This window comes from Bicyclus anynana, chromosome 21 (genome assembly GCF_947172395.1).
Source record: "Bicyclus anynana chromosome 21, ilBicAnyn1.1, whole genome shotgun sequence".
Lineage (NCBI taxonomy): Eukaryota > Metazoa > Arthropoda > Insecta > Lepidoptera > Nymphalidae > Bicyclus > Bicyclus anynana.
Window position 1 is genome coordinate 9,660,232 of NC_069103.1, and position 26,870 is coordinate 9,687,101.

The window sequence follows — 26,870 nt, forward strand, 5'->3', positions numbered from 1 at the left end:
CAATATTAATTTCGCATAGTACATGGAATAAGGGTCCGAAATATATCGATATCACGTGTCTCAAACGGTAAAGGAAAAACATCGTGACGAAACCGGCAAACCTGAGAATTTTCTTAATTCTCTGCGTTTGTGAAGTCTGCCAATCCGTATTTGGTTAGCAGGGTGGACTAAGGACTAACCCCTTGTAGCGTTATCCATATAAATATTATTGTATAAACATTATTAGCGTATCCACATTAATATTTAGTTCATAGATTATCCATAAGTTTACAACGTTCCAAATTGTAAAGTCGACATGTGGCGCACACATGTCGATACTAAGAACTCAAGAAAACATTACTAACCCAATGTATTTAGCAATATTAAACCAGTTGAACAGTAAACGGCGATCGATAAACACGCTTTTCTTTGCCACCTTACCTTCTTACCACACGCGGCAAACCCTCATTCTGAGAGGAGACTCGAGCTCAGCAGCGAGCCAAATGTGGGTTGATTTTAATGATGATGATTCTAGTGGAGAGGCGATTTTACAAATGGGTAGTTAAAATGAAACCACAAAATAAATAGTAAAAAATTTTATTGTAAATAAAAAATATATTGTACTCGTTTTAACATAAAATTTTATATTATAATTCGTTTAGAATCGTTTCTAACGTATGTACAAACAGTGATATTTACATTTTATATTATATTGATGGCGCCAATGAGATGTTACTATTCCAGAAAGTTATCATAAATAATTAAGACTGGAAAAGGAAACCTACCTTCTTGATAAAAAACACCAAATCAAACCAGATTTAATAGATATTTATGTTAAGTGCAGAATGTACTCAAATTGACGTCAAATAAGTAAGTACGTAAATTGAAAAAAAAAGTTTTTTTTTAGTTTTTTCTACTGTTATCTTTAATAGAAATTTCTCTGTTGGATCGTTTTAATAATTTTAAAAAGTTCAAGTACCCAAGTACCTACTTTTAAAGATGATAGAAAAAACCAAGCGCTTGTACATTGCTGGTATAATAAAATCTCAATGGACTAAGTGACATCTTTTTGGACAAAAATTTTAATTAAGTACTTAGATTTTAATTTTCACGATTATTTAGAAATCGATAATAATGTTTTACATTAACAGGTTAAATTAAAAGGTTCGTATACTAATACAATATATAATTTATGACTAATTGGGTAGGTATAATAAACACGGAAAGAAATAAATAAAAATCTTGCGTGGGTACATAAAACTTTATGCAGTTAAAAGAAAAAATATTAAAATTGCTTAAAATATGTATTAAAGTATTGGGTTACCATATAACTAGGTTTTATTTTAATAATAATTGTGCTCGTTTGTCATTTAAAATTGTATTAAGTATGTACTAAACTAATAAGTACTTAGCTATAATTCTATTCTATTAAAATTAAAAAAAACGTCGAAAACGTTGTGGGTACTTGAATACTGTTTTATTATCAGCATAAATAATATTTAATAATATCTATATTTACTTTAAAATAATTACTGTATGAAAAATATAATAAGTATCACAATTATTTTTTAGTTAACACTATAAACGTTTTTTTTTTAAATTTTGTTTGAAATACCAAGTTTTGAAGAACTTCATAGACTGTGAAAACATTACGTATAGTGCCACAAAGTAATCTGACCCTGCAGGCAGGTTGATTCTCTTTCTACAAACGCTAACGCGTCGAAAATTTATAAATGTATGGGAATAATATTCACTAATATTCACGTGATCAAGTTGTCGATCGGATTTAATAAATTAAATACTGTTAGATGTGTTACTAGTTCATGAAAAGTTAAGCGCTCAGAAGAGGAAATTTCCACATGTCATTGTTAGTTGTGGTCAACAAATAACGTTATTTAAACAAATAATACCTGAATATCCTCTACAATGTCGAATTGTGTGTTCAGGAAGTGTAAAAACTATTTAAACATAAATAAATAATGGAATCAAAGACAAAATTGTGCATGTGTGCGCTCAGTTTTGTAGCCTATTGTTCGGATTACTTTTTGCGGTGATTTTGTAGGGACGTAACCGTCCATAGTATAAACAAAATTATCTTTGATGGGAATGACATTTGCTATCGACAAGTCACAAGATTACATTTTTCTAGTTTTCGAAGCGTTTGCGATCGTAGAAAGAGAATCGACTGTTAGAATAAATTCAAGTAACGATTTGAATGCAATTTGCCAGCAAGGTACAATTATATTCGAGGTGGAAAATTAAACACAAGTCTATACGTAAAACTACAGTAATATCTTTTTTCAAGAATGACATAGGCAGGTACTTATTATATTGAAGGTAAGTATACATTGTGGTGAAAATATGTTATTTTTTTTTAAACTTAAATTACGACACTATCAAATAGGTGGGTTTAAATAAGTAAACATTAACAAGGGAAAACGAAAGTATGAATTGAAATATGTAAAAAGTAGATACCTATTACAATTTTAGTAAAAATAAAAAAAAAAACTGACGTTTAATCTCATGATTAGAGTTTGGCTAATGAATGTCTGAAATAGCCCACCAAATTAAAAAAAAAATTAATATTACTATAAATTAATTAATACTTAAAGTATAGGTAGTAATGTATTCACAAACAAAAAAACAAATTATGAAAACACATGTTTTTTTAATTTGTTTAAATGATTTTTTAAATTTGGCGGGCGATTACTGCAGTTTACTTTCGTAAGCCACACTGTAGTAAAAAATATTCCATAAAAATTCCAAAACATTTATTTACCTTCGATAAGTATATAGGTAAGTAGGTAAGGTACCTATTTATGTAGAGTTAGAAACTTACAGTTAAGTATTTACAGGCCGGTTGCATTATCATTTACGTAAAATATATCTTTACATTTAAACGTGTTAATTAAACGTATTAACTAATAGATATTTTTCTGTTATAAATCTTTCAAATGTGACTACCTTAAATACCGTATAAGTGTTGTTTCTACCGGCCCTCGAATAGAACTTTAATTTTAATCAGTCCTCTATAACGACGTTTTCTTGGATAGGCAAAATTACCTCTTTCCAGCGTTCTTGGTTCGTTACGTGAGGGCCATTTTTGGCCCTAGGATGTATGTGTACCTATTGCATTAATATGGCTTTTTAGGCAAGTTGTATGTACATAAGTACCTATTATATTGTAAAACAACACATTCGATGATGTTTAGCCCTCATTCGCACGAGAGTTTTTTCAGTTTTTAATAAAACAGCGAATGAGGGCATAAAATGATATAGATAAATGAAGGTAAATGTCCCTGCACTGGCCAGAAACGTCGGAGTGAAAAGAATAGTAAAACTGAAGGAAAAAATTGCTTTCAAATTACCTACATTTAATTAAACGATAGGCTTAATGAGATAGATACGTATAATAGTGTTGCCTGGTCCATTGGCTTTGATTTGTTTATCCCAATTTAAATTACAGATATAAAAATAGGTTTAATCACTAATAATTTATTTTTATCAAGTTGTTTTTGCTAGCTAGTATAAGAAGGTTTATTTAGTGGTTTTAAAATTTTATATATTATTTTTAAATGACTAACCTGGGTTTACAAATAGAATATAAATATATTGGACGACAATATCTAGTATCGTTAACAAAGAGTAGTGACGTAATTTTAAATGAAAAAAATGTGAAACGTCAAAAATAGCGTATTATTTAGTTTTTGCATCCCAATGATACTTAACAAGCTTAATTATTATTTACCTACTGAAATAGTAGGTAGGTAAATAATTAATTTGGAATATATGACATTCTAATTCTTAATCAAGAATGAATCAGTATGTACCATATAGCATACCGACCAACACTATTTTACATACGACCCATTTTTTATTTTATAAAACACAATTTGACTAGCTTTATTTACAGTATCTTACAGTTACGTGATGTTTCTCTTATTATGATAACTAAATCTTGGCGTTAATTTTTATATTACATAATTATATAAAATGTATAAATATGTATTAGCAACAGTATGGAGTAAGTCCAATACCTATTGTTACTAATATTTATATTTGTGATAAATCGTCTGTGTAATAATCAGACGCAATTTCTATACAAATAAAGATTCTGATTCCTTTTATTATCAAAGGTATTATTGTAACATTTGTCTTTTGTACATAAAATTTATATAAAGATTTTATTTAAACTATATAAGATCCAGTTAACTAAATAATTTATTTTTATATATTGTGAAATTTATGGCTATAGTATTTTTCAGCAAAATTTACATTGAGAAATTAGATTTATTTGACTTGTTGCTTCAGCCTTAGCTAGCTTTGCCGCATAAAGTGTTTTAGTTGGCAATTAAATAAAATAAGTGTTCGTGCTTTGAGGTTTAATGAATGATTAATTTACATTGTAATCTTTGGACTAATTCCTATGACCAATCGGCAGCGACATGCGTGTCTACAATATTGTTCGCGGTGCAGTATAACCCATAGACTAGACTTGTTCCAATGCCATAAAGTAATGGTAGGTTTTTGTAGGGACTATGATAGCTAAGTATGTAGCGTGTATACTAGGATTAATTAAACATGTAAGTTAGCCTTTAATAAATGTAATTTTATGACTTACATGTTCAATTAATCCTAGTAATCTATCTAAGACCCTGCAAAAACCTACCATTGCATCACGGCGTTGGTATAAGTCTAGCTAGTCTATGGGTTATACTGTACCCCAAACAATCTTGTAGACACGCATATCGCTGCTGATTGGAAATAGTCATTCATTAAATCTCAAAGCGCGAATACGCATTTTATTTAATTGTCACCTAAAAACACTTTAAACCGGGAAAGTTAGATAAGGCTGAAGCTTAGGAGTTGCTTAAAAAATCAAATCTCTGAAATATACAAGAATCGAATCAAAAAATGTGGAAATCGCAATTAGGAGCTACTAAATTTTATAGGTACTTTTATATTTTGACTCCTAGGTCATTACAATTCGTTGTTGTAATTTCTCAATGTAATTTCTGTTTAGGTATTTAATATATTACAATATATTCGTAGAAGACAGATATAAAATTATTATGTACACATTATGCTATTTGGCATATTGCACCCCTGTTTCCATATGATCTAAACTAGCTCCACTTTAAAACTCCTAAGTGGGTGCCTCTTCTATTTGGTCGTGAATACTCTTCTCTTGCGTTCTATTCAATAGGAAATCAAGGTCGTTGGAGATTTTGTTCAGCATTCGATCCGTTTCAGGAGAATCGTACGCTTTATTCCACTGTCTGTTGACTTGGTCGATGTCTGACTTGGATTTGTGTTCCTCCTTCACTTCCATGGACGGGAGCGATATGCTCGAACTGAACTGTTTATTCGTCTTCTTCAAGCAACTCTTTATTGGAGGTGAAGTGATTTTTGAGACGTCCGGGTTGGATTGCACGCAGATCGTGCACGCTTCTTTGGAAGTGTCGAAGTTTTTGTCAGTGTAAGGTTCAAAGTCTACAGAGCATGTTAGGAGGGGCGCTGGTTTTTCTGTAGGGGGTGTTTTGACTACGCCCAGCTCGAGGCAGACCCTGGCCATGTATTCGGGCTGGGGGAGGAGGGGGGAGGTGTGCATGTCCGCGTGGGGTATGAGGTCGCAGACCGCGTGCGTGGTTGTTATTCGGTGCGGGTCGTATCGGTGTGGACTCAGCAAGGAATCTCTGTATTCGACGCAGCGTACTATGTCCGCCCGGCTGTCTGGTGTTGATTGCCTTCTGAAAAACATTTTTATAAATTTCAGTTATCTATAACAGGGTTTCTCAAAGTTTCGGCTCCACGAACCCCTGTTAAAATTTCCAAGTGACAGCGACCTCTTACTAACTAATGGGGAATCCCCCCCGGCCAAAGAAAAAAATAAATTTGACTGTTGAAGAAAATAAGGTTTTTATTTGAATAAAAGGTAGCACATAAAATACCAAAATAAATGTCTTTGTAATATTAAAGTGATGGGTGTGCTTTTTTCTTATCGGAAATGGATTCAATGATATGAAGAATTTTGGACAATTTTAACCTTAATTCTTGACGAATGCGGAAAGCGTAATGTTTGTCGACTCCACACTAGATGGACCGAATTCATCAAGTGGGTTGCAGGTAGCCGCTCAAAACCTTGTTGTTTGGTCCAGAGATCTATGGTCAGCAGTGGAATTACATCGGCAGATAATGAAGTTGTTCCAGTGTTACCAATTCTCCAAATTATTTATCCCTAAAGTTTGTGTCAAAAACCCCTAAAATCGCCTTAATTATTGAGTTGCAAAAAATTTGAGATTAAAAATATAAATTCATAATAATGCTGTAATATGTTTCAAAAGTCTATATTTAATACAGACAAAATATTACGTCTTTATCTGAAGATTTAGATTTTTTGAAATCATACATGTTGACAATGAATTATTTATTAATTTAACATTTTTTTTACTCGATGAAAATTGCCGCCAGTTGCCTCAGAGTGGTTGTAGAATAACGTATTATATACTGTTATAAGTCGCTAGGTCAAGAAAGAAATATTAAAATTATCAACAATTTAAAAATATTAAAGAGTCAATAAATCCCTGAAAATACCCCTAAAAATTTCAGATCCCTAAAAAAATCCCATTTCACTTATTTGCCCCCTAAATCTGGGGGGAAAACCCCTAAGTTGGGAACCCTGAGTTGTTCAAAATAAAAATGTACCTATGCAACTTAGCCGGGCTCTCGAGGCGCGGCGCGCGCCAGTACGAGGTGACGGGCGACAGTGCCGACGGGGACGCCGGCTCCATGGCGCGCGCGCCGCCGCGGCTCTCCACCTCGCCGCCTTGCTTGATGTACACTGAAATTATATGTAATTCATCAACCGATGACACAGTGAATGAGTGAGTGAGTTAGCGAATGAGTAAGTGTTGTCACATTAAATTCATAGTGACGTGTTTACGACGAGTGCGAGGGCATATACCTACTACGCGCCACGAAACAAGTCCCTTAGACGTAGCGCGCTATTTATCATGATATTTTGTGTAAAATTATTAGTATTTCCTCATCCATCATAGAATTTCAAATCGGTAGCCCAGTATCCTAGGGTGGCCATGGACCATTCTTGGGTGGGCTCGGCCCACCCGGCCCACCCGCTATATACGCCTATGACTATAATGGTTGGTACTTAGTAATTGAGTAGGGTCATACTCACAACTCAGCGACGTGTCTCCGACGGGCGAGTCCTGCCAGTCGCGATGCGAGGGCAGCGATAGAACTCTTCGCGCCGCCTGCAGGCACTCTTCGTCGCGGATCACGTAGCAGATTAGCATTGCCAAACCCTGTCAACCATAATTGGAAATGTTACATTAAATATCACGTGTCTCAAACGGTGAAGGAAAACATCGTGAGGAAACCTGCATACCAGGGATTTTTTCTAATTTCTGCGTTTGTGAAGTCTGCCAATCTGCATTGCGCTACTTGCCAGAGGTGGCATAAATTGCCAATATATTTGTTAAATAAAATATAGTATTTTTCAGACATATTTGCCCGGCGCAGCTGTTGAATATGCTTAATTTTGTAAGCGTCGTAGATACTCGGTCATATTGAATGACTATGTATTTGCGGCGCCTGCCTTTGAGACTTTAGGCTCTTGGTCAACAGACACTAAAAAATTTATCAATGGTATGTCTGTCAAATTGATCCATGCGTCAAGTGATTCAAGAGCTGGCGTTTATTTGGCACAAAGGTTAAGCCTTGCCATCCAGAGGGGTAATAGCGTCAGTGAATTGAGTAACTTGCCTCTGGGTGATCAATTAAATGGTGTGTATTTGTTATATATTTTTTTTCAGTTTAATCTATAGATACCCATTTCTTGAACAGTAGGTACGCAGATCAAAATCAGCATACTTTAGCATCACAGCATACTAATTTCTTTGACTGTTCGAAACAGCTCAGCTGACTCCAAAAAATCGGCCATATTTATCTTCAAAGTAAAGCTTTAAACAGTTGCGATTAGGTCCACTTTACTTTGATGATAATTGATGTTTAACATGGCCGTAATATGTATAGACCTCATGTAAAGACTCCTCACATTAGCAAGCGCCGCAGCAGACAACACGATGACTTGCGGCAGCGTCCGCAGGCCGGGCTGCGCCCACCACACGCCCGCGGCGTGCGCGCCCGTCGTGCTGCACAGCACCAGCAGCGTGTGACGCACCACGCGACGTCTGGAGCAAAAGCATGGTTTTAAATAGATACATATGAAGAATAATCATCAATAGCAGCGTTTCCCAACCTTTTTCAGCCACGGAACCCTAGGAAATGAAGCACAGTTTTTACGGACCCCCCTAATAAAATAAACAGTGTCCCGGTCATAGCCCGAGCACCGTGGGTACTAACTTCCACGAACTTCTTACAAGTAATTTCATGAGTGGAATAAAGTTGTTCAATACTTCAAGTATTGCTTCACCTGTAGTGCGAAGGCAGAGGTAAAAAAATATAAAAAAACATATGCAAGCAAGTTTGAATCATTTCTAATATCTGTGTTAGTTAATCTTTCATCTGAAAAAAATCTGCTCGCCTTAACACGGAACTGCGTCGCATTTCATCGTGTTAACTTCCCCTATATGTTTTCTCTTTTCTCTCTTATCATAATTCCGCAGCAGTTGTTCGTAAAAATGCAGAATGCTACTTGTTTTCAGCATAATTGTCGGCAATAATCTTTTTGTCTTACTTACTAACATAAGTAAATTTTACAAATCTCACCTGTCTTTTAAATATGTCCGCCTTTCAATGGGAACTTTGTGCGTGATGGTCCTCAGTCTAAGCGTGGCACACACGGCCAGCGCGAAGCACAGCACGGTGAGCATGGCACAGCCGGCGGCGCACACCGCCTGCGCAGCGGCGCCTAATTGAAGCGGCGCGCCGCCCCACAACCGCGCGGTTAGCCACGCCAGTGTGGATACCCCTGTAATGGTTGAATAGGTAAAATTCTACCCTAAGCCAGAGCAGAGCCGAGAGAGAGTCAGAGTGGTCCATTGCTCCTGATGAAATATTAATAAATACTTAGTGGTATTAATAAATACTTAGTGGCGTTTTATAAAAGATTTTGACCCTGTTCAAGATACTTCTTGGATCAACGACAAATCTCGTGAAATGAAAAAGACGTATCATCGACCAATAGCGACAAATTCCCTGTTTTGTCCCAATGCAATGAGACAAAGTGATTTTTGCGACTCTGCCGCTGTTAGTTTTCTGCCGGCCTTTCCAGGCCAGGTATTTAGGTCTACAGGCCTTATTCGTGTAGATATTCCTATACCTATTGCAAAAACATTAACAGCATGATTATAATTACCTGCCAGCAGACCAACAGAGGGTGCCCGCTGCGCTCTGCCCGCCAGCTCCGCCTGCAGCAGCAGTGGTTGCGCACACAGAGCCGCGCAACCTGCGCACCAGCACGCTGCGCAGACCCAGCCTAGCGCGCCGGGACATGCCTCTTCCTGCAATACCAACCTCATATACCTATACAAAATTGCTGAAAAACCCTTGTAGTCCCATTAAGTTTTGAAGATGCTCAGGCATTGCAGTGAAATAGGTGTTCTGAAAGTTAATCTACAAATTGTCTTTGCCAAACCAATTCATTAGTATTCATTTACTAAATGCGAAATACAAACCACATATGTACAAAATTGCTGAAAAACCCTTGTAGTGCCATTAAGTTTTGAAGATGCTCTGGCATTGCAGTGAAATTGGCGTTTAAAGGTAATCTGATAAATTGTCTTTGCCAAACCAATTCATTACTATTCATTCACTAAATGCGTTATTTAATTAATTCATTGTTTTACAAACTTCTTTAAAGCAACGGCAACTTATATTCAATCTTTTAACTCAACTCAGAACTACTCTAAGGGTGAAGCCAATCGAGCGTAATTTTGTAAGTTGTCAGTCGCGTAATTTCAGTCGCAGAAATTCGCGAGTAAGTCGGAACGGAACACAACTAATTTTGCGACGCCGTGTGACAATAACTGGAATTTTGTATGAAACCGAATGCAGCAGAAATTACGCGGCTGACAACTCATAAAATTACGCTCGTTTTGCCTCACCCTTAAGTGGTAGGTTGGTACCTGTCTCGTATCACATTCCAAAAGAGTCAGCATGGCGGCAGAATGAGTGCCGGCCGTCGCTGCCTTCATGAACACTGGCAGCCTCGCCTTCCGCCCCGGCACCAGGCTCAGCAGCTGCAGGGCGGCCGCCGCGAGACACATGGCACCTCCCAGCCCCACGGTTATCTTCACCACGCCTCGCAAATCCTTTTCTGCATCTGTCTGATATAATCGGACTATTTAATGGATAAAAGGGTTATATTTCCGGAGTCGAATTGTAAAGGAAATAGACGTTTTCTAAATTTTAGACCTCATCATTGCTGAGCCTGAAATTGAAATGCCCGTCTGTGATTTCAAGATAACTGTTTCCTCAAGTGCTCATAGTTATTTACACGACACCAAACCACAACCGAGCTTGTTTTTGTCCGTCTGTCTGTCTGTGTTTCTGTTTGTCTGCAGTAATGTTTGGAACGGCTGAACCGATTTTACCAGAAGGTAGTCCTCTATCTACCAATGAAAGTCTCGTCCCGAAAACAAATCGTCTTTTCCTTCATTTTTGACTTCTATGACCTAGTATTTCTACAGAATTTAAACCTCAAAATCCCCCAGTAAATAGGAAAAAAATCACTTTACTCACAAGGGTAGACCTGGCGATAGTAAACAGCGCGTAAGTGCCTAATCCTCGACATCGACAGGCCACGTACGTAGGCTCCGGTATCCGCACCTCGCACGCCTTGATTATCCATGTTCGGGGTTCAGACGATGTTCGGAGTCCACACGCAAGTTTTGAAGCTGGAAAATAGTGGAAATTTTGTTAACATCTAGATATAGATACCTAACGTTACGACATAACCATCGTACAGATATTTGAACATTATTATAAATTGATGATTGATAGGTATATAGGTTCCGATTCTTAAGGCTTTCTCTTGCAAAGCTCTGCTCTTTAAACTCCAAGATTGGCACGGAATGAATTTAGCCATGAATTTTCTTTCTTCCTCTTGTGCTCTCTATAGTAGGACGATAAATTGTGAAACGGTGATGAATAACTCACCTATGGCAGTGTAGTTCCTGGAGTGCACGAAGAGCAGCGTGACGGTGTGCTGCAGAGCCGCGTCCACTCGGCCTGCCGCGAGCTGCACCTGCGCCGACGCCAGTCGGTACTCCATTTCACGTCCGCCCCTGGAAGATGATGTGTTACACTCACTTTAACCATTGGCCCCGGTCTTTATAGATTATCTATATAGATTTAAACACTATATCTCTAAGTATCACTCATATTCCCCATAGGATTGAATAATAGCTAGATACAAGTACTGAGGCCAACAACATCAATAGAATCAAGAACTTACTTGAATTCTACCGATCGTCTCAACGACGGTAGCCTAGCAGCCAAGTTGTGATACTGAACAGCCACCACAGAAGAATTCCCATTCCTCGCTGCCAATTCCACTCCAGCAGACGTCAGTAGCCACTCCTCGGAGCTGGCCACTTGAATGAAGCTAAAGTGTGCAGCACCATCCTCTCGTACTTGTTTGCTCTTCACCGAAAACTCTTGGTAATGGAAGTCTACGTTGTCTTTCATTGCAGCTGTGTCTACTACCGCGTTTTGGAGTTCGTAGATTTTCTGAGAAATGAGGAATGTTTCATTGGAGTATTGTATTATTTGACCTTAGGTATGTCATGACAGAGGAAAAAATCTATGTCTAAATATGTCAGTAACCAGTTATTTGTATGTTTAGGTGTTATATGTTCGAAAGGAGTATACTTAGCTTGGCCAAATAAATTAGGTAACCAAAACAGTTAACGTACTAAGCAAAGACTGCTAAAAATACATGTGTAACCAACACGTATCTAACTAATAAGGTATTTCAACTAACCTCTTCATCCAAAAACGTGTCAGGATGTTTGAGCAATGTGTCGTAGATTATTAGCAAGTGTTCGACACTGTCCTGCCTGTCTTTCTGTTTCCCAGCAGTAGAGAGCAGATAGTGCAACATCTCTCTCGTGTGCTGTAGAGGCAAGGTCCCCTCTCCAGGATGTGCTGGTAGAGAACGCAGCACTGCACCGTATTGATGGGCGACGTTGGAGACGTTGTCCCAAGAATATCCGTAAGATATTCGAGTAAACTGGAAAAAATACCCGTAAGATATTCGAGTAAACTGGAAAAACAACTCGGGCATATCTGCAACTGCATTAAAGTGTACAAAAAGGGATTGTTTCAAAGTTCTCTGAGAACGCCATCTACTGGTAGTTTCAAATAATAATCACTGTTTCACTATGCTTGTAGATGGCAGCAAGTCAAACAAAGCTTTCTGTATCCCTTTCTTTTAAAAATAGGTAAATAATAATTGGAAAGTATACTTTGCACCCCATTTCAATCCGTTTTATTACTGTAGTTATGTGTTGCATAGTCAGTATTACTAAAAAATTGTACCAAACATAAGGTTGTGTAAAACCATACCACGGTAGGTTAACTCGTATATATAGCTTGGCAAGCTTAGATTAACTTTGACTAATTGATAGTCTACATTTTATTGTATTTTTTTACCTGTTCATAAATATCACGTAGCGAATCAGCAACACAGCCAGAAAAGTCTGGAAGCATCCATTTCACGCCATGTTGTGTTGTCTTCGGTTCGCAAAACCTGACGAGCGATAAATCTAAGTTTTACAAAAATAACTTACAAGGTATTTACTTAAGAAAGCTCTAACAAAGTTATGTTATTGAATTCGCTTTCCAGTTTATGTTACCAAGACAAAAATTTTTAAAAGCTTCAACGTTAAAGTTTAGTAAGAACTAGAAAAGCAATTTTTAAAGTTGAGCAAACGTGAGAGGAATGGGAAGGTATGTTATTTTGTACGAAGCCAACGTCAATTCCTTCATCATCAAAACAGTCCTTCCATTGTTTAACCTTACTTAATTTTAATAGAAACAATTTATACCTATTAATTCTTTATAGGTATAATATATTTATACCTATAAAGAAGGCATTCAAAATGAACCATTTCATTACAATATTTTGGAAAGCTTAGGTATTTGTTCTTTTTGGTGGTTTTAATTATTTTTATGCAGACATTTTAGTTAGTTTCACTGGAAATAAAAGTTGTGAAGCTGCTAGCGATTCAACAGCACATTAGAATCGCTCGCTACGCACAGGTTTTTTTGAACATTATAATCGTTTGCTGCTTAGCGTTCGATACAAAATAATTATTGTTCTAAGCCTTTGTTTTATGTAGTGGATTCCCTAGTGCTAAATTTAATGATTTTTTAATTAATGAGTATCCATGAGATAGTCTTTCGATTCATAGACGTCGAAAAAGTGTGAATATGTTGAAAATGCCAGGTAAATTTTTTCATTTAGGTACATAGGTGCACACTGCACACTGTAAATAGGTGGTGTTTGATGCTTCTGCTACTTGAGTTTTGGTCTTGCCTTGCTCAGGCGTCGGACGCTGCAACGGTGCTTCGGCATTTTGGTGTGTGGCAAAATTTTAAAATAAACGATTATTCTTCGACGAAATCCAGCGGCCGGAAAGCAGTGTTGGTCTACCCTCAACTAGATGTTATGTTTTGCTTCTAAGAAGCTTCTAAACACAGTCTATCTAGCTTTGGCTCAATCTATAATAAGTTATTGTAGGTAAACCAGTCTGGGGTGGAACGGCAAAGATAAGGTTTCTAGATGTTGAGAGAGCTCAACGTTCACTTCTAAAGGTTATGCTCTCCAAACCTTATAGACATAGTTGGGCACCGTTAATCAAATAGTTAACTTCGTTAATCGTTAATCCGCTACAAAAAAAGTTAGCTTCGTTAAACGTTAAACCGTTACATTCCGGAAAAATTAACGCAAGTTAACGTTAATCGTTAATCCGTTAACATGACTGTAATATTACATTTTTATATCATTGTATGGATAAATAAGGATGAGCACCGGGGAAAAGTGCCATAATTTGTTTTTTGTTGATTTTATCTATACATATTTAACATAAATATAGTAATTAGTTGATTTCTTCTGAAAAAAAAACATTCATCATTTCTTTCTTGTCTGAACCTGTTTTTCGCGTCGCGCCGTAAATAGTAGGCATTGGATTAACGATTAACGGACTTATGCATATTAACGGAAGTTAACGTGTCCGTTAACATTTTTTAAGTTAACTTAAAAGTTAATCCGTTAATCAAAATGTTAACTTCGTTAATTAACGATTAACGGATTAAAGAGTTAATGCCCAGCTATACTTATAGATATCCTACAACTAATTTGTATGATGAGTGCGAGTTGCTTTCGGTTAGAAAATTATATATATTGCACACTGTGTTGAGGAAACACAAATCGTTGGCATTTACACCACTCAAACTACGCAAAAGGCGTAAAGATGTTGTAGTGCAAACCACTCGGGCTAGAACCTATTTTGCTAGAAAACAGTTCTGTCTACAATCTGATGTTTTACATAATAAGATAAACAAAAAAACTCGACATATACCCAGTAATAGTTAAGGAATGCAAGAAAACAGTTATTAAATATTTATCGTCACTGAATTATGAAGAAGTAGAATCCATATTAAAACTTATATCCTGAAAAACACACACACACACACACACACACACACATGTGAAACAACCTATTATAATAATTTTGTAATGTTCATTTAGAATCTGATATTTCTGTACTAGCTATGGAAGAGCGGAGCCTTCTAATACAGAAGTAGTTTTACTACTCCTAAAAGGTTCCAAACTCGCACTAACTTATGTAAATTTAGAAAGTGAAATAAACTTTTTATTTTTTATTTATTATTTTATGATGATGACTCGTACCTAGTAGATTCGCCGTTATGTCCGGGCGGGCAAGTAGCGGCCGCATGCGCCCCCGGTGCAGTCTTCGGCCATCGCAGACCATGTGAGGCCTCGCTTTCGCAGGCCTCGTCTTTGGAGTTCAGTGCCCACATAGTCACACCCTTCGCGTTTTTACCAGCTACTGATGATACTTGGCAACGATAGTCGCTTGATTTCTGGAAAAGCATAATTTTATAATTTTACTAGCAGACGCCCGCGACTTCGTCCACGTGAAACTCGATGTATACTTTCAACCCAACCCCTACCCTACCCCTACCTTTTCCTGAATTTTCTTTGCTATAAACCTCACGGAGCCCGAGACCTTTCCAACGAATGCAAAACCGTGGAAATCGGTTCGTGCGTTCTGGAGTTATAGCGCCAGGAAGGAAAACCCGACTTATTTTTATATCATTTCAATCAATATCCCTATTGATATTTAATGACAGTCTTTTAAATTGTATAAAAAATTAAATTGTATGCTAACAGTAATAGTTTTAATAGTAAAAGAATTTGGGGAAGTAAGGCGTATTTGCAATTATTACTTTCGGAGCTACAGTGATTCAAATAATCATATTTGCGGCGGTGCCACGAATCGCTCAGAAACGCCTCATACTAAATGGCACGAATGAATGACGTCGTCGATGAGGTAAATCGCTAGATTTCTATGGGTGTAAGCACAATTACAAATGTCTTTGTTATTTGTGCGTTTATGAAAACGAAAACGATTACTTCATATAATGAAAAATGTCACATTGAATGTAAGGAAGCTGAAAATTTACGATATTTCATCTAATTCTCTAAAATCTAATTTTACAAACATCCCGACAATCTTAGTTGTTTAAGTATTAATTAGGAATGTCGAATGTCTCATAAAAAACAATTTATTCGAACCTAGTCATCATCCCCAAAATATTTTACTAAAATAACTTTTTTTATAACTATTAAAAAAAAAAATATTTGAATTTTGAGGTAATAGTTAAAGGTAATAATTTGAGGACTTAAATGTCATAAGTTCCATACTTGTATATTGTACAGTTTGAGAACACTTCCAGCGGGATACAGGTCCTCCCACACCTCTCGTCCGGGCTCCAGCCGCAGCAAGGTTTTTTCCCGCGCCCAGCTGAACCCCAGGGTCCCGTGGACCCGTCCAGCGCCAGCCAGACAGGTTATGCTAACGTTATCACCCTGTAACCAGTCAAAGTTTTGGTGAAGAGCCGTGATGACCTCTGCCTCCGATTCTGGAGGGCGTAGGTTTGAATCCGGTCCGGGGCATGTACCTCCAACTGTTAAATTGTGTGCATTTTAAGAAATTAATTATCACGTGTCTCAAACGGTGAAGGAAAACATCGTGAGGAAACTTGCACATACGAGAATTTTCTCTGCGTGTGTGTAGTCTGCCAATCCGCATTGGGCCAGCGAGGTGGACTATTGGCATAACCCCTCTCATTCTAAGAGGAGACTCGAACTCAGCAGTGAGCCGAATATGGGTTGATAATGATGGACCAGTCAAAAACTAAACTAAAAAAATGTAATCTTATTCTGTGAGGTCATCGCAAAATCTCGAAAACTGGTTGACGTAAAACGTTGAAATTTGGCAGAAAGATCGTAGAGAAGTTGATCAAACCTACTCCTATTAGATACTAGCACTGCAGACGCCTGCGCCTTGCTCTTGTGGAACCCTTTTGTAATAAAGGCTTTTGCAATGCTTGGTGTGATATTTAAAATATCACACCAAGCATTGTTTTGTTACGAGTATATCTCAGAGAATTAGAATTTCTCGATGAAAATCCTAGGCAATTTGACTTTTTCTGACATACCCAACAATTAACATCGTATTTCACATTGCACGAAACCTAGATAAATAATGTATCTAAACCGTCCTCGTAAATTGCTCAAACCTCAAATCAAATCTATTGATGAAAATTGCAGGAAAATCCGAACAGTAATTTAATTAAGATATTGACGGTAGATATTAAAATATTTACTACAAAATAAATTATTATTATTATTTAATAAAAGCATATTTTCTACTCTCACTCTTTACCTTATTAACAGTGAGACTAGAAGGCACAAGTCTGATATCAGGTGGTCTCAGGATGGTCAGTCTGAGTGCGCTGCATCTTCTTCTGCCCGCGTCATCAGCGGAACAGGACCATCTTCCACTGTCAGGCTTCTTGGCTTCTGATATGCCGAGGACTGACATGCGGCGCCCTAGAGCATCTTCTGCTACCGTGCGGGTCCAAATATCTCTGATAAAAAGCAATAAAGTAATTATTTTCCAACAATTTTTAGTAAAATTACTTGCCACGACAAGTTTTGTTTAAGGTAACTCAACCAAAGAAGTAAATTCGATAGGATGGGTATCATATATAAAATAAAAGCAGAAAGTTTGTAGCAAGCAAGCTCTTAGACTATAGTTGTTTTTGTAAAATGACATTTGTATGCAGTAAACATATCGAAGATTTGTATGTAACACTTCATTGTAGTGATACAGCGAGAAAACTGCTAAAACCAAAAAATCTTAGGTCGTCGCACCTTTTTTAGTGTTCAATTCATGTCTTTATGGATTTAGGGACCTACGTTTTATGATTTTCAGTTTATCAGAAAAAGATAAATACCTATAATAGCTAAAATTATGATAAGTTTTAAGTATTTTGGCAATCAACAATATATTTGTTCACAACATACCTCGTGGTACCATCGAAGTTGACTTTGACACCATCTTTGTACCAAGTGAACTCGATGTCGGGGGATCCGTACGCCATACAGCTCAGTATAAACTCGGACCCCTCCCACACTTCGGGGCGCTGGTTCACGATCAATGACTGCAATAAAATTGTGAATTTGCATACGAATCGTAAGGAAATGCTGGGAAGTAGAGAAACATTTTTACAGCGCAATGAAAGTTTTATGCCTCCTAATTCATGATGTACCCCTTGTAGGGGGATTTTACGAGTTTCTTCTTATTATTTATAGTAGTTCACAAAGTCTATCTATTTCAAACTGATCTCGTGTTTTTTAATACAAACATAAGCTAACTTATCCTAATAATTATAAAAACCATGCCCACGTGGACTGGTGGCAAGAATACTGCCTACAATCACGCGTTAGACGGCCAGGCTGAACCTTTGTGCTAATAATGAGTCAGCCCCCTTAGCCAAGTGGCACGTCGATTCTCTTTCTACGATCGCTAACGTTTCGAAAACTAGAAAATGTATGGGAATGACAGATCTTGATCACGTGATCTGTCGATAGCAAATGTCATTCCCATACATCTTTCGAGTTTTCGAAACGTTAGCGATCGTAGAAAGAGAATCAACGTGCCACTTAGCTAGAGGAGCAGCCCTTCTGAGGCACTAATCCCGGTGAAATAGTTCGGATACATTTTTTGGTACTGCGACTCCATGACCCAAGAGTTTCCACGGCAAAAAGAATGAATATGAAACTTGACTCCCGTTCTTGATACAGTTAAAGTTCGAATCGAATTAACAGTTTGTAATTTTACATTTTCGCCAACTATTAGGTTCATAGGCTCAGAGTCACTCAACGGGCAATGAACTATGATCGGAATATATTTGTGTGATTGAATCATAAATATGGAGATTCGCAAAAGAACCGAGCTCAATGAGTCGCGAAGCTGAAGTGGTAATGGACGGGGCATATAGTTCGAAGAGCCGTTAAAAGAATTTATTATAGGCATAGGATATAGGAAAGCGCAGTGCTGGTCGACCCTCCAATACATCACCGAGGATATCTAGCGGGCTACAGGTAATCTGTGTTATTTGGCAGTCCTCAATTGATGGTTATGTTTAGCAGTGGACGTCCATCGGCTTCGTTTCAAAAGTGCTTGTAAATTGATCCTACTTGAAATAAAATGAATTTTGATAATGATGATGTTAAGCTGCTAATTTCATTTAAATAAATAGAGAAAACCCCCGTGTTGTAATTAGAGATGCTAGATTCGTTTCCCCTTCACGTAATTAGTTCTTGTTCGAGTGAACGTCTTAATGTTGGCTAAAGCGGTGTTTAATGAAGCTGGCAGCTGTCCAGATTAAAGTCGATTTTAAATACCTACTTATTAATATTATCTTGTTATTTTCATATCATTATCTTATCTTATTAAAACTTTACATTATCCTTGGAAAAGTTCCATATACTGTAATGGAATTTTCTTAAAATTATTCAAAAGTCCGTTGTAAAATACCGCTGCTATTAAAATATATTTTCATAATGAATAACATACCTTTGTCTTATAAATGGGAGTATGGAGCAGAACATAGACCCATGCCAGAAAATTTTTGGTTCCTGCGTAATTTAGTTTTATCTAAAAAAAAGCGGGCGTCCGTGCTCTCTATCTCTCTCTGCGGTATTTCCTTCATTACTGAAGATCGTAGTCCTGGTAAGGTCCTAACCTCCTGCGGGTTCACGTTTTCCATCGATTGTTTAATCGTTTTCGTCGTGTAAGACCTCCCTAAAAATGCTGGTTTGTGTAGTTTAATTGCATAAAAAACGGCCAAAACTTGTAGTTTTGTAAAAGATTGAGTAAAGTTTAATTTGTAAGTATTTCTACCTTAATTTTATCAAAGTAATAAAAACGATTTCTAAAAAGAATCGATTCTTTTGACGGAATAGCAAAAAATCGATCAAGTTATCGAATATTCTATGTATATATTCTGTGGATAGTATAAGCGATGTTTGTTAGTAAAACTTACGCGTGTGTGTACTTCGAGTCAAATTTATACTCGTATGTAGTGTATGGACACAGAATGGTGTTAAATATTTTTGATGTGTGAATTTACCTCCTCCCCCTCAAAAACCGACAGACTTTTTTGTTGGTGAATTTGTATGCGAAACACGTCCATAGATAGTCTAAATAGTCAAAGGATAAAATAGATAAATTTGTGTGCTTGGTTGTCCAAGGTATTCTTAACATGCGCCTCCATCATCACATCACGAATGTCTATTCCATGCCTTTCTCTTGCATTTATGGTCCAAGTTTCTACTCCTTTCGGGCATCCGTTAGTAAAGTAGGTGTAAAATATGTACCATACTCGTAACTATAAAATCTTCAGTCGTACAAAATAGGTTGCAAGTTGCAAATAAGAGTAGATAGCATTGTATATTAAAGTGCAGTGCTCAGGTGTAGGACGGGACACGTGTCGCGATGAATACTAAATCCAACTTTGCAACTTTTTAGGGTTCCGTAAAAAGAAAATTACATAACTCCAATAAAAAGCACTTTTTTATCCTTCTGTTTAGCACGACAAGCCCATATAAACGAGTAAAACTCTCAAGTTGAAATTAATATCAAACAGTATACGTCTGTAATCTCTTGGAAATCAAATCAGAGATCCAAGACAATTTCATCACGGCAGTATAATTTTCGCAAGGCACGAGTCACTAGTCGGGCAATTTTTTCTGTCGATCGCTTATCGTTTTAGTATTCGGTCTAAATAACTTTATTATATATCACTACAATAAATAAATTTGGACCTACTTTCCAAAAAAAACAATATAAAAATGAATTTCTGTAAAGTTACTATATTACTTGTACGTGACTAAATTAATATTATTATTTATTTGTAACTATGTATATTATTTGTACGAAACCATCAGTGCGCCGGTCTCACTCGCACTTGACCGTTTTCTCTTCTTTTCAATCCATGAGCAAGATAACATTGAGGAAGCGATTTACGGAGTTTGCATCAAATTACTTAAATTTGCGTATAACTTTATTTTATGTTTACGAAACATTCATAGCACGTCGTAAAAAGTGTGGCGAAGTACATTTTATACGTGTTGGTTTTACAGTTTTACACGATAGTAATAAAATTCAAATTCACATTCGTTTATTTGAAGGAGGCTAATTTAAAAGAGTCATCATCATTATTAACCCATATGCGGCTCGCTGTTAGGCACCAGTCTCTTTTAAGAATGAGAGGGATTAGGCTAAATAGTGCACCACGCTGGCCCCAATGGTGATTGGCAGACTTCACACACGTAGATAATTAAGAAAATTCTCAGGTATGCGTACGTAAAGAAAATCAGCAAATATATAATACAAAAAACCATATTAAACTTGTGTCGGTGCGGGTGCGTGTAGCGGTGAAGCGAGCCAGTGTCATCCGCAGTGCACCCGTCTCCCTGCGTGCTCCCCAAACACGCCGCCAGACAGTGCGCCCGTTATTTATGATATTAATACATAATTACTTGTAAGCTCAGCGCGGGTTGCATGTCGAAGTGCAGCGTAGCGGGCAGTAGACGCAGCCGGTCAGTGCGAGCGCGTGTAGCGGCGAGGCGAGCAAGTGCGGTCCGCAGTGCACCCGCCTCTCTGCGTGCTCCCCAAACACGCAGCCAGACAGTGCGTGCGTTATTTATGATATTAAAACACAATTACTTGTAAGCTCAGCGCGGGTTGCATGTCGAAGTGCAGCGTAGCGGGCAGTAGACGCAGGCGGTCGGTGCGGGTGCGTGTAGCGGCGAGGCGAGCAAGTGCGGTCCGCAGTGCACCCGCCTCTCTGCGTGCTCCCCAAACACGCAGCCAGACAGTGCGTGCGTTATTTATGTCTGGAGCACTGGATAAAATTTTATATGATTAATTGACTACTTGATATCTTTAAAATTGAGAATTAATAAGTTTGATTGATAAGCATTCACGATTTCAACTCAACGTAATCAACGTAACCGAGCATAGGGCAAAGGGCCAAAAAGTAGTATGTATTCTTAACTAACTCAGTATAGTTTGTACTGTTAATTTGCTAGATGGCATACGAAATCAAGATGATCTATAGGCTATTGGCCTACCTACCACCATATGACATAAATATTTTGAATTATTCTATTTTTAAGGTGGTAGTTATAGTATAAGAGCTTGCAATGTTCAGATCTTCGTAATTATGTAAAAGCTAAAAGTGTATAATGTTCCTATTATTGGTAAGTACGGTAGGAGATTTGACCATGTTTGCCTACCATTATGTATGAGTAAAACAAAATTTTGTTTAATTAACTATAGTGAAGGTTCTGTTAACTTACCTTATATTTAAAATTTCTATTTCATCATTAAGTGTAATATTTGATGCCGTCAAGTAATTGGTTATCTGAAATGAAATTATTCGTAAGTCTTCTGTATGTGTTTTTTAGACTTATAAGAAAAATACGAACAAATAAAAAAAAAAACAATATTTAGAAATTTAAACTATCGTGAGTGTTATTCATATTAATTGATTATGAAACACGGCTAAAACTCACGTGATATTGGGTCGGAGTATGCCCGACAAGTTTCGAACCCATACGGGGCCCTTAGTCATGAGCTGGTTCTTGCATCGCGGCACGATCCAAACATCAAACGATCAGTTTGGATCGTGCCGCGATGCAAGAACTAGCTCATGACTAAGGGCCCCGTATGGGTTCGAAACTTGTCGGGCATACTCCGACCCAATATCACGTGAGTTTTAGCCGTGTTTCATAATCAATTAATATTTAGAAAGTGCATTTTTCGTTTAAATTTAAATTTCATCGGAATCAGATTAAATGAATTATATGACTGAAATTATATATCAGTAGGCATCTTAGTTTATATATTCAAAGATGTAAATTATATATAACTAAGGCATATTGATATATTAAATATTTTGTTACCTGTTTAATGATTTCTTCAGATATGTTGTCAGTTCCTTGATCCATTATTTGTAGTCTTGTCTCAAAACGGGCGGACGCTGAAATAAACATTTAGCCTTATTTGAAAATATTTTGGTCTCAATAACACTAGGTGCGTACCCACAATGAAATAAAAAAATTAAATAGTGAGAAAAATCACTTCCTTTCACATGCCTTTTTTATTTTAATGATTGTTTTTCAGATTATTATCAAATGCATATTTATATATATTTAAAAAACAGTTAGACTTTTCTTTAAAAATAAATCAATTAAACTTTGATAGATATTAAAAATAATATCGTTGTATCTAGGTACATATTGTAAATACTTTTTTTTTTTTTTATTCTTTACAAGTTAGCCCTTGACTACAATCTCACCTGATGGTAAGTGATGATGCAGTCTAAGATGGAAGCGGGCTAACTTGTTAGGAGGAGGATGAAAATCCACACCCCTTTCGGTTTCTACACGGCATCATACCGGAACGCTAAATCGCTTGGCGGTACGTCTTTGCCGGTAGGGTGGTAACTAGCCACGGACGAAGCCTCCCACCAGCCAGACCTGGACAAATTAAGAAAATCTCAATCTGCCCAGCCGGGGATCGAACCCAGGACCTCCGTTTTGTAAATCCACCGCGCATACTTACAGATATCAGTATCTCTTGGATTACAATCGCACGATGTTCCTTTCTTACAACCTTCGGCACACTCTTCGATGCCGCACTCTGCAAAAGAAAACAAACTCAAAGTTCATTTATATAAACAAGCCTCTATTGTAAAAGCTACAGTATGAGCCAGTAGTGATAATCACTAATGATGTTTCTATAATCGACAATTCGAATTCGTCTATCTCTCTGTATCCAACATGATACCTACTATTATTTTAAAAGAGATACTCGTAGTGACAAGATCAAAAAAATTGAGGAATCATGTTTTTAAAAACATGGCTATTAACAAATCTTATTAAGAAATAGGTAGATGGCGCTTTTTAATGTCTTTGTTTCATTATAGTAAAATAATGGTTAAATGAAAAAATCGAATATTACTAGAGTATTAATCACAAATATTGGTCCAAGAGGTATACAGTACTTTTAAAGATATATTAAGGGATTACGATGGTAAGGATTTAGTGATCATTTTTACCAAAACGATACGATTTGGCTGGTGGGAGGCTTCGGCCGTGGCTAGTTACCACCCTACCGACAAAGACGTACCTTAGCGTTCCGGTACGATGTCGTGTAGAAACCGATAGGGGTGTGGATTTTCATCCTCCACCTAACAAGTTAGCCCGCTTCCATCTTAGATTGCATCATCACTTACCATCAGGTGAGATTGTAATCAAGGGCTAACTTGTAAAGAATAAAAAAAAAAATTGCCGACAACAAATTACCGCAAAGACGATTAAATAAGGAAATGGCGGAGAAAAAGAGGAGAGTATCTCACTGAGCCAATAAACTCGAAAGTTATCGACGCTGCGTGGTCACCCTATATCACCCTTCCCTATATAGGTACCCTATATCACCGTAAGCACCTGAATTGATGGCGCGAATGGGACAATTATTTTGTTGGTACCTAAAAGTAAATAATAAACACAAAAGACTAAATAAGAAACGTTCATACTAACTAATCTTAGTAAAGGATACTGGCGCCTGTGTGCGAAAAAGGATTTTGGCGCTCCTTAAAACATTTTGAATTATCTTTTTTTGATAATAGATAGGTGTTTAATAAAGTAAAGAACAGATCTTTAAAAGTCATATTTATTTGTAAGCTAAAAAATCAAAATGAAATAATTTTGATATTTTAGTCTAGAAATAAAAAACCAAGGGTCCAAACCCTTGGTTTTGGCGACCCTAAAGGATGGCGCCCGTGTGCATTGCACACTTTGCACATATGGTAGCGGGAGCCCTGATCTTAGTCTAAATTCTAAATCACACTAATATTATAAAAGCGAAAGTTTCTGTGTGTGTGTGTCTTTGAAAAAAAAGTAAAAATTCAACTTTTCAAAATTCAAAAATGAAAATCAAATTCGTCCTGCACTTTCTTTGCAATACGAAAGTAGACCCTTGCAGCTATCAAAATCCTATTTTAAACAAAATACGTATCTATATATAAAATAGAGAGAGCCGTGATAGCCCAGTGGATATGGCCTCTGCCTCCGATTCCGGAGGGTGTGGGTTCGAATCCGGTCCGGGGCATGCACCTCCAATTTTTCAGTTGTGTGCATTTTAAGAAATTAAGTGTCTCAAACGGTGAAGGAAAACATCGTGAGGAAACCTGCATACCTGAGAATTATCTTAATTCTCTGCGTGTGTGAAGTCTGCCAATCCGCATTGGGCCAGCGTGGTGGACTATTGGCCTAACCCCTCTCAATATGAGAGGAGACTCGAGCTCAGCAGTGAGCTGAATATGGGTTGATGACGACACATAAAATGGGGCCAATAAAGCCGTATTTGCAATACGACTAAGAATTAAACTACTGTTTACCGACGTTATTTACTGAAATGTTCATTAGTAGACGGCAAATTACTGCAGACGAAGGATAAGGTAATATTAGTGAAAACGACCCTGGTACTGTGGGGAGTCGTTGCTATTGACGAAACGTAAGTTTCACACAGCTTCGAGCGCTTTTTATATAAGGGTCCTTATACACGAGCAGCAACTGCTATCGACGATTGCAGTCGGCGACTGTCGCCAACTGCAGTCGTCTGCAGTCGTCAGTCGGTAGCGGTTGCCAGCCATTGGCAAGGTGCTGCTCGTGTAACTGAACCCTAAGGGTTCAGTTACACGAGTTACTAAAGCGTCATGGGAACCGATTAGATGATATTCGAAGAATATGTGGTTATATAAATACTTTTCGCTTTCAATGGTGGGAAAAAAACTACAGACTTTAAAGGCAGGTTAATTTATATTATATTATTTACTGAAATTATCAGAAAATATTACCGATTTTTTAAAAGATTTCCTACAAAACAAATAAAAAATTAACCGCGCTCGTGGTTCGAGAATTTAAATACAAGACTTTTATTTTGTAACATTGGAACCCTCCCATTCCACTATGATACGCTCAAATCGTTAGATTTTCGAAATGCACACCCAGCTATATACGTAAGTAAGCTACTTTATTCTTAATTGACGTACTGGTTAAGTATTAAACGTAACCACCAATATTAAGGGCTCATACTTGGTGGACTACTCAACGACGTGCAAGGTCATCTCATCAAGGTAGTTTCTCATGTTCATCTGCAACGCTCGAGTAACTGCAAAAACCCTCTCTTCGGCTCCACTACTATGATTGGGACGTTACAGAATCAAACGTTACCGCCAACCCGTATTAGAGTCGCATGATGGTATCTAAGTCCCAAATCCCTTTTCCTGTAAAGGAGTTTGTCCTGGCTTTACAGTAGGGCATTAAAAACACAAAATGATGTGAAGTTTTGGCATTAAAGGATTGAACATGACATAGCCAAAATGTCAAGTGAATTACATATGACAAAGAAAAGTTTCCTGTTCATTAAAAATGAACACCTAATCCATAAAGCTTCGCAGGAAATTTTCCGGATTCCAATCACATTTCTGTTAAGGCTAATAAAATGGATGGATTTCATTTGAATTGATAAAGCAATCCATAAAAGTGATTGACCGTATTTAGTATATATTTACGACAATAGGAACGACATTTTAGGGACTATAAATATGCTTTATACAGACCGACTTTTATGATAATATATATTTATTGTAATCTACTTTATTGTTTATTTTTGTTTTTGGACTATTGGCCTAACCCCTCTCATTCTGATAGGAGACTCGAGCTCAGCAGTGAGCCGAATATGGGTTGATGACGACGACTTTATTGTTTTATATACTCTTTTAAAAAGAAAAATGAGCTCTGAGTTGTGCTTTGAAATATTGAGTTACTTCTAAGAAATTCTTAGTTCAGCCTTGTGTAGGGAAGTCAGTGATATAATTAAAAAATAAGTAATTCAGAGTAATTAAAAAGTCAAAACACCTTAAGCTCGCCAATCCGCATTATTGCAAATGGGTCTAAGTCAATGATAATTTTATACTATAGATCGATTACATCCCTGCAAAATCATCGCAAAAAGTGATCCGAATCCGGCTACAACATTGAACGCACACATGCACAATTTTGTCCATGTTGTTTGTTGTTAATTCCATTATATATTTATGTATAGTATATATATTTATAGAGGGAACGTCTGACGAGGCCAGACGGGTGATCAGTCCTAATTAGGGACCATTCCACCCAATTCCTGTGGTAAAAGGACACAGGTTCACTGGTGTCTCAATAGTGGTCCCCCCTC

The 26,870-nt window shown here is 37.1% G+C and overlaps 1 protein-coding gene across 2 annotated transcripts in view; it reads right to left on the minus strand.

The window, feature by feature from the left end:
• Positions 1-560: 560 nt before the first annotated feature.
• Positions 561-26,870, minus strand: part of LOC112044364 (uncharacterized) — a 554,970-nt gene continuing 528,660 nt past the window's right edge. The window contains exons 6-25 of one of the 2 annotated variants that reach the window (XM_052888051.1): positions 23,196-23,273; positions 22,535-22,611; positions 21,929-21,993; positions 21,294-21,471; positions 17,585-17,721; positions 16,941-17,145; positions 15,917-16,081; positions 14,879-15,072; positions 12,616-12,712; positions 11,945-12,193; positions 11,417-11,691; positions 11,119-11,246; positions 10,702-10,856; positions 10,086-10,286; positions 9,317-9,461; positions 8,728-8,929; positions 8,054-8,189; positions 7,175-7,301; positions 6,685-6,820; positions 561-5,726 (exon numbers count right to left, since the gene is read on the minus strand). In XM_052888051.1, the coding sequence (XP_052744011.1) occupies positions 5,126-5,726; positions 6,685-6,820; positions 7,175-7,301; positions 8,054-8,189; positions 8,728-8,929; positions 9,317-9,461; positions 10,086-10,286; positions 10,702-10,856; positions 11,119-11,246; positions 11,417-11,691; positions 11,945-12,193; positions 12,616-12,712; positions 14,879-15,072; positions 15,917-16,081; positions 16,941-17,145; positions 17,585-17,721; positions 21,294-21,471; positions 21,929-21,993; positions 22,535-22,611; positions 23,196-23,273 (3,551 nt within the window). In that variant the 3' untranslated portion in view covers positions 561-5,125. Of the gene's footprint in view, positions 5,730-6,684; positions 6,821-7,174; positions 7,302-8,053; positions 8,190-8,727; positions 8,930-9,316; positions 9,462-10,085; positions 10,287-10,701; positions 10,857-11,118; positions 11,247-11,416; positions 11,692-11,944; positions 12,194-12,615; positions 12,713-14,878; positions 15,073-15,916; positions 16,082-16,940; positions 17,146-17,584; positions 17,722-21,293; positions 21,472-21,928; positions 21,994-22,534; positions 22,612-23,195; positions 23,274-26,870 lie in introns of both variants that reach the window. The other variant, XM_024080189.2, reaches the window with a different exon arrangement.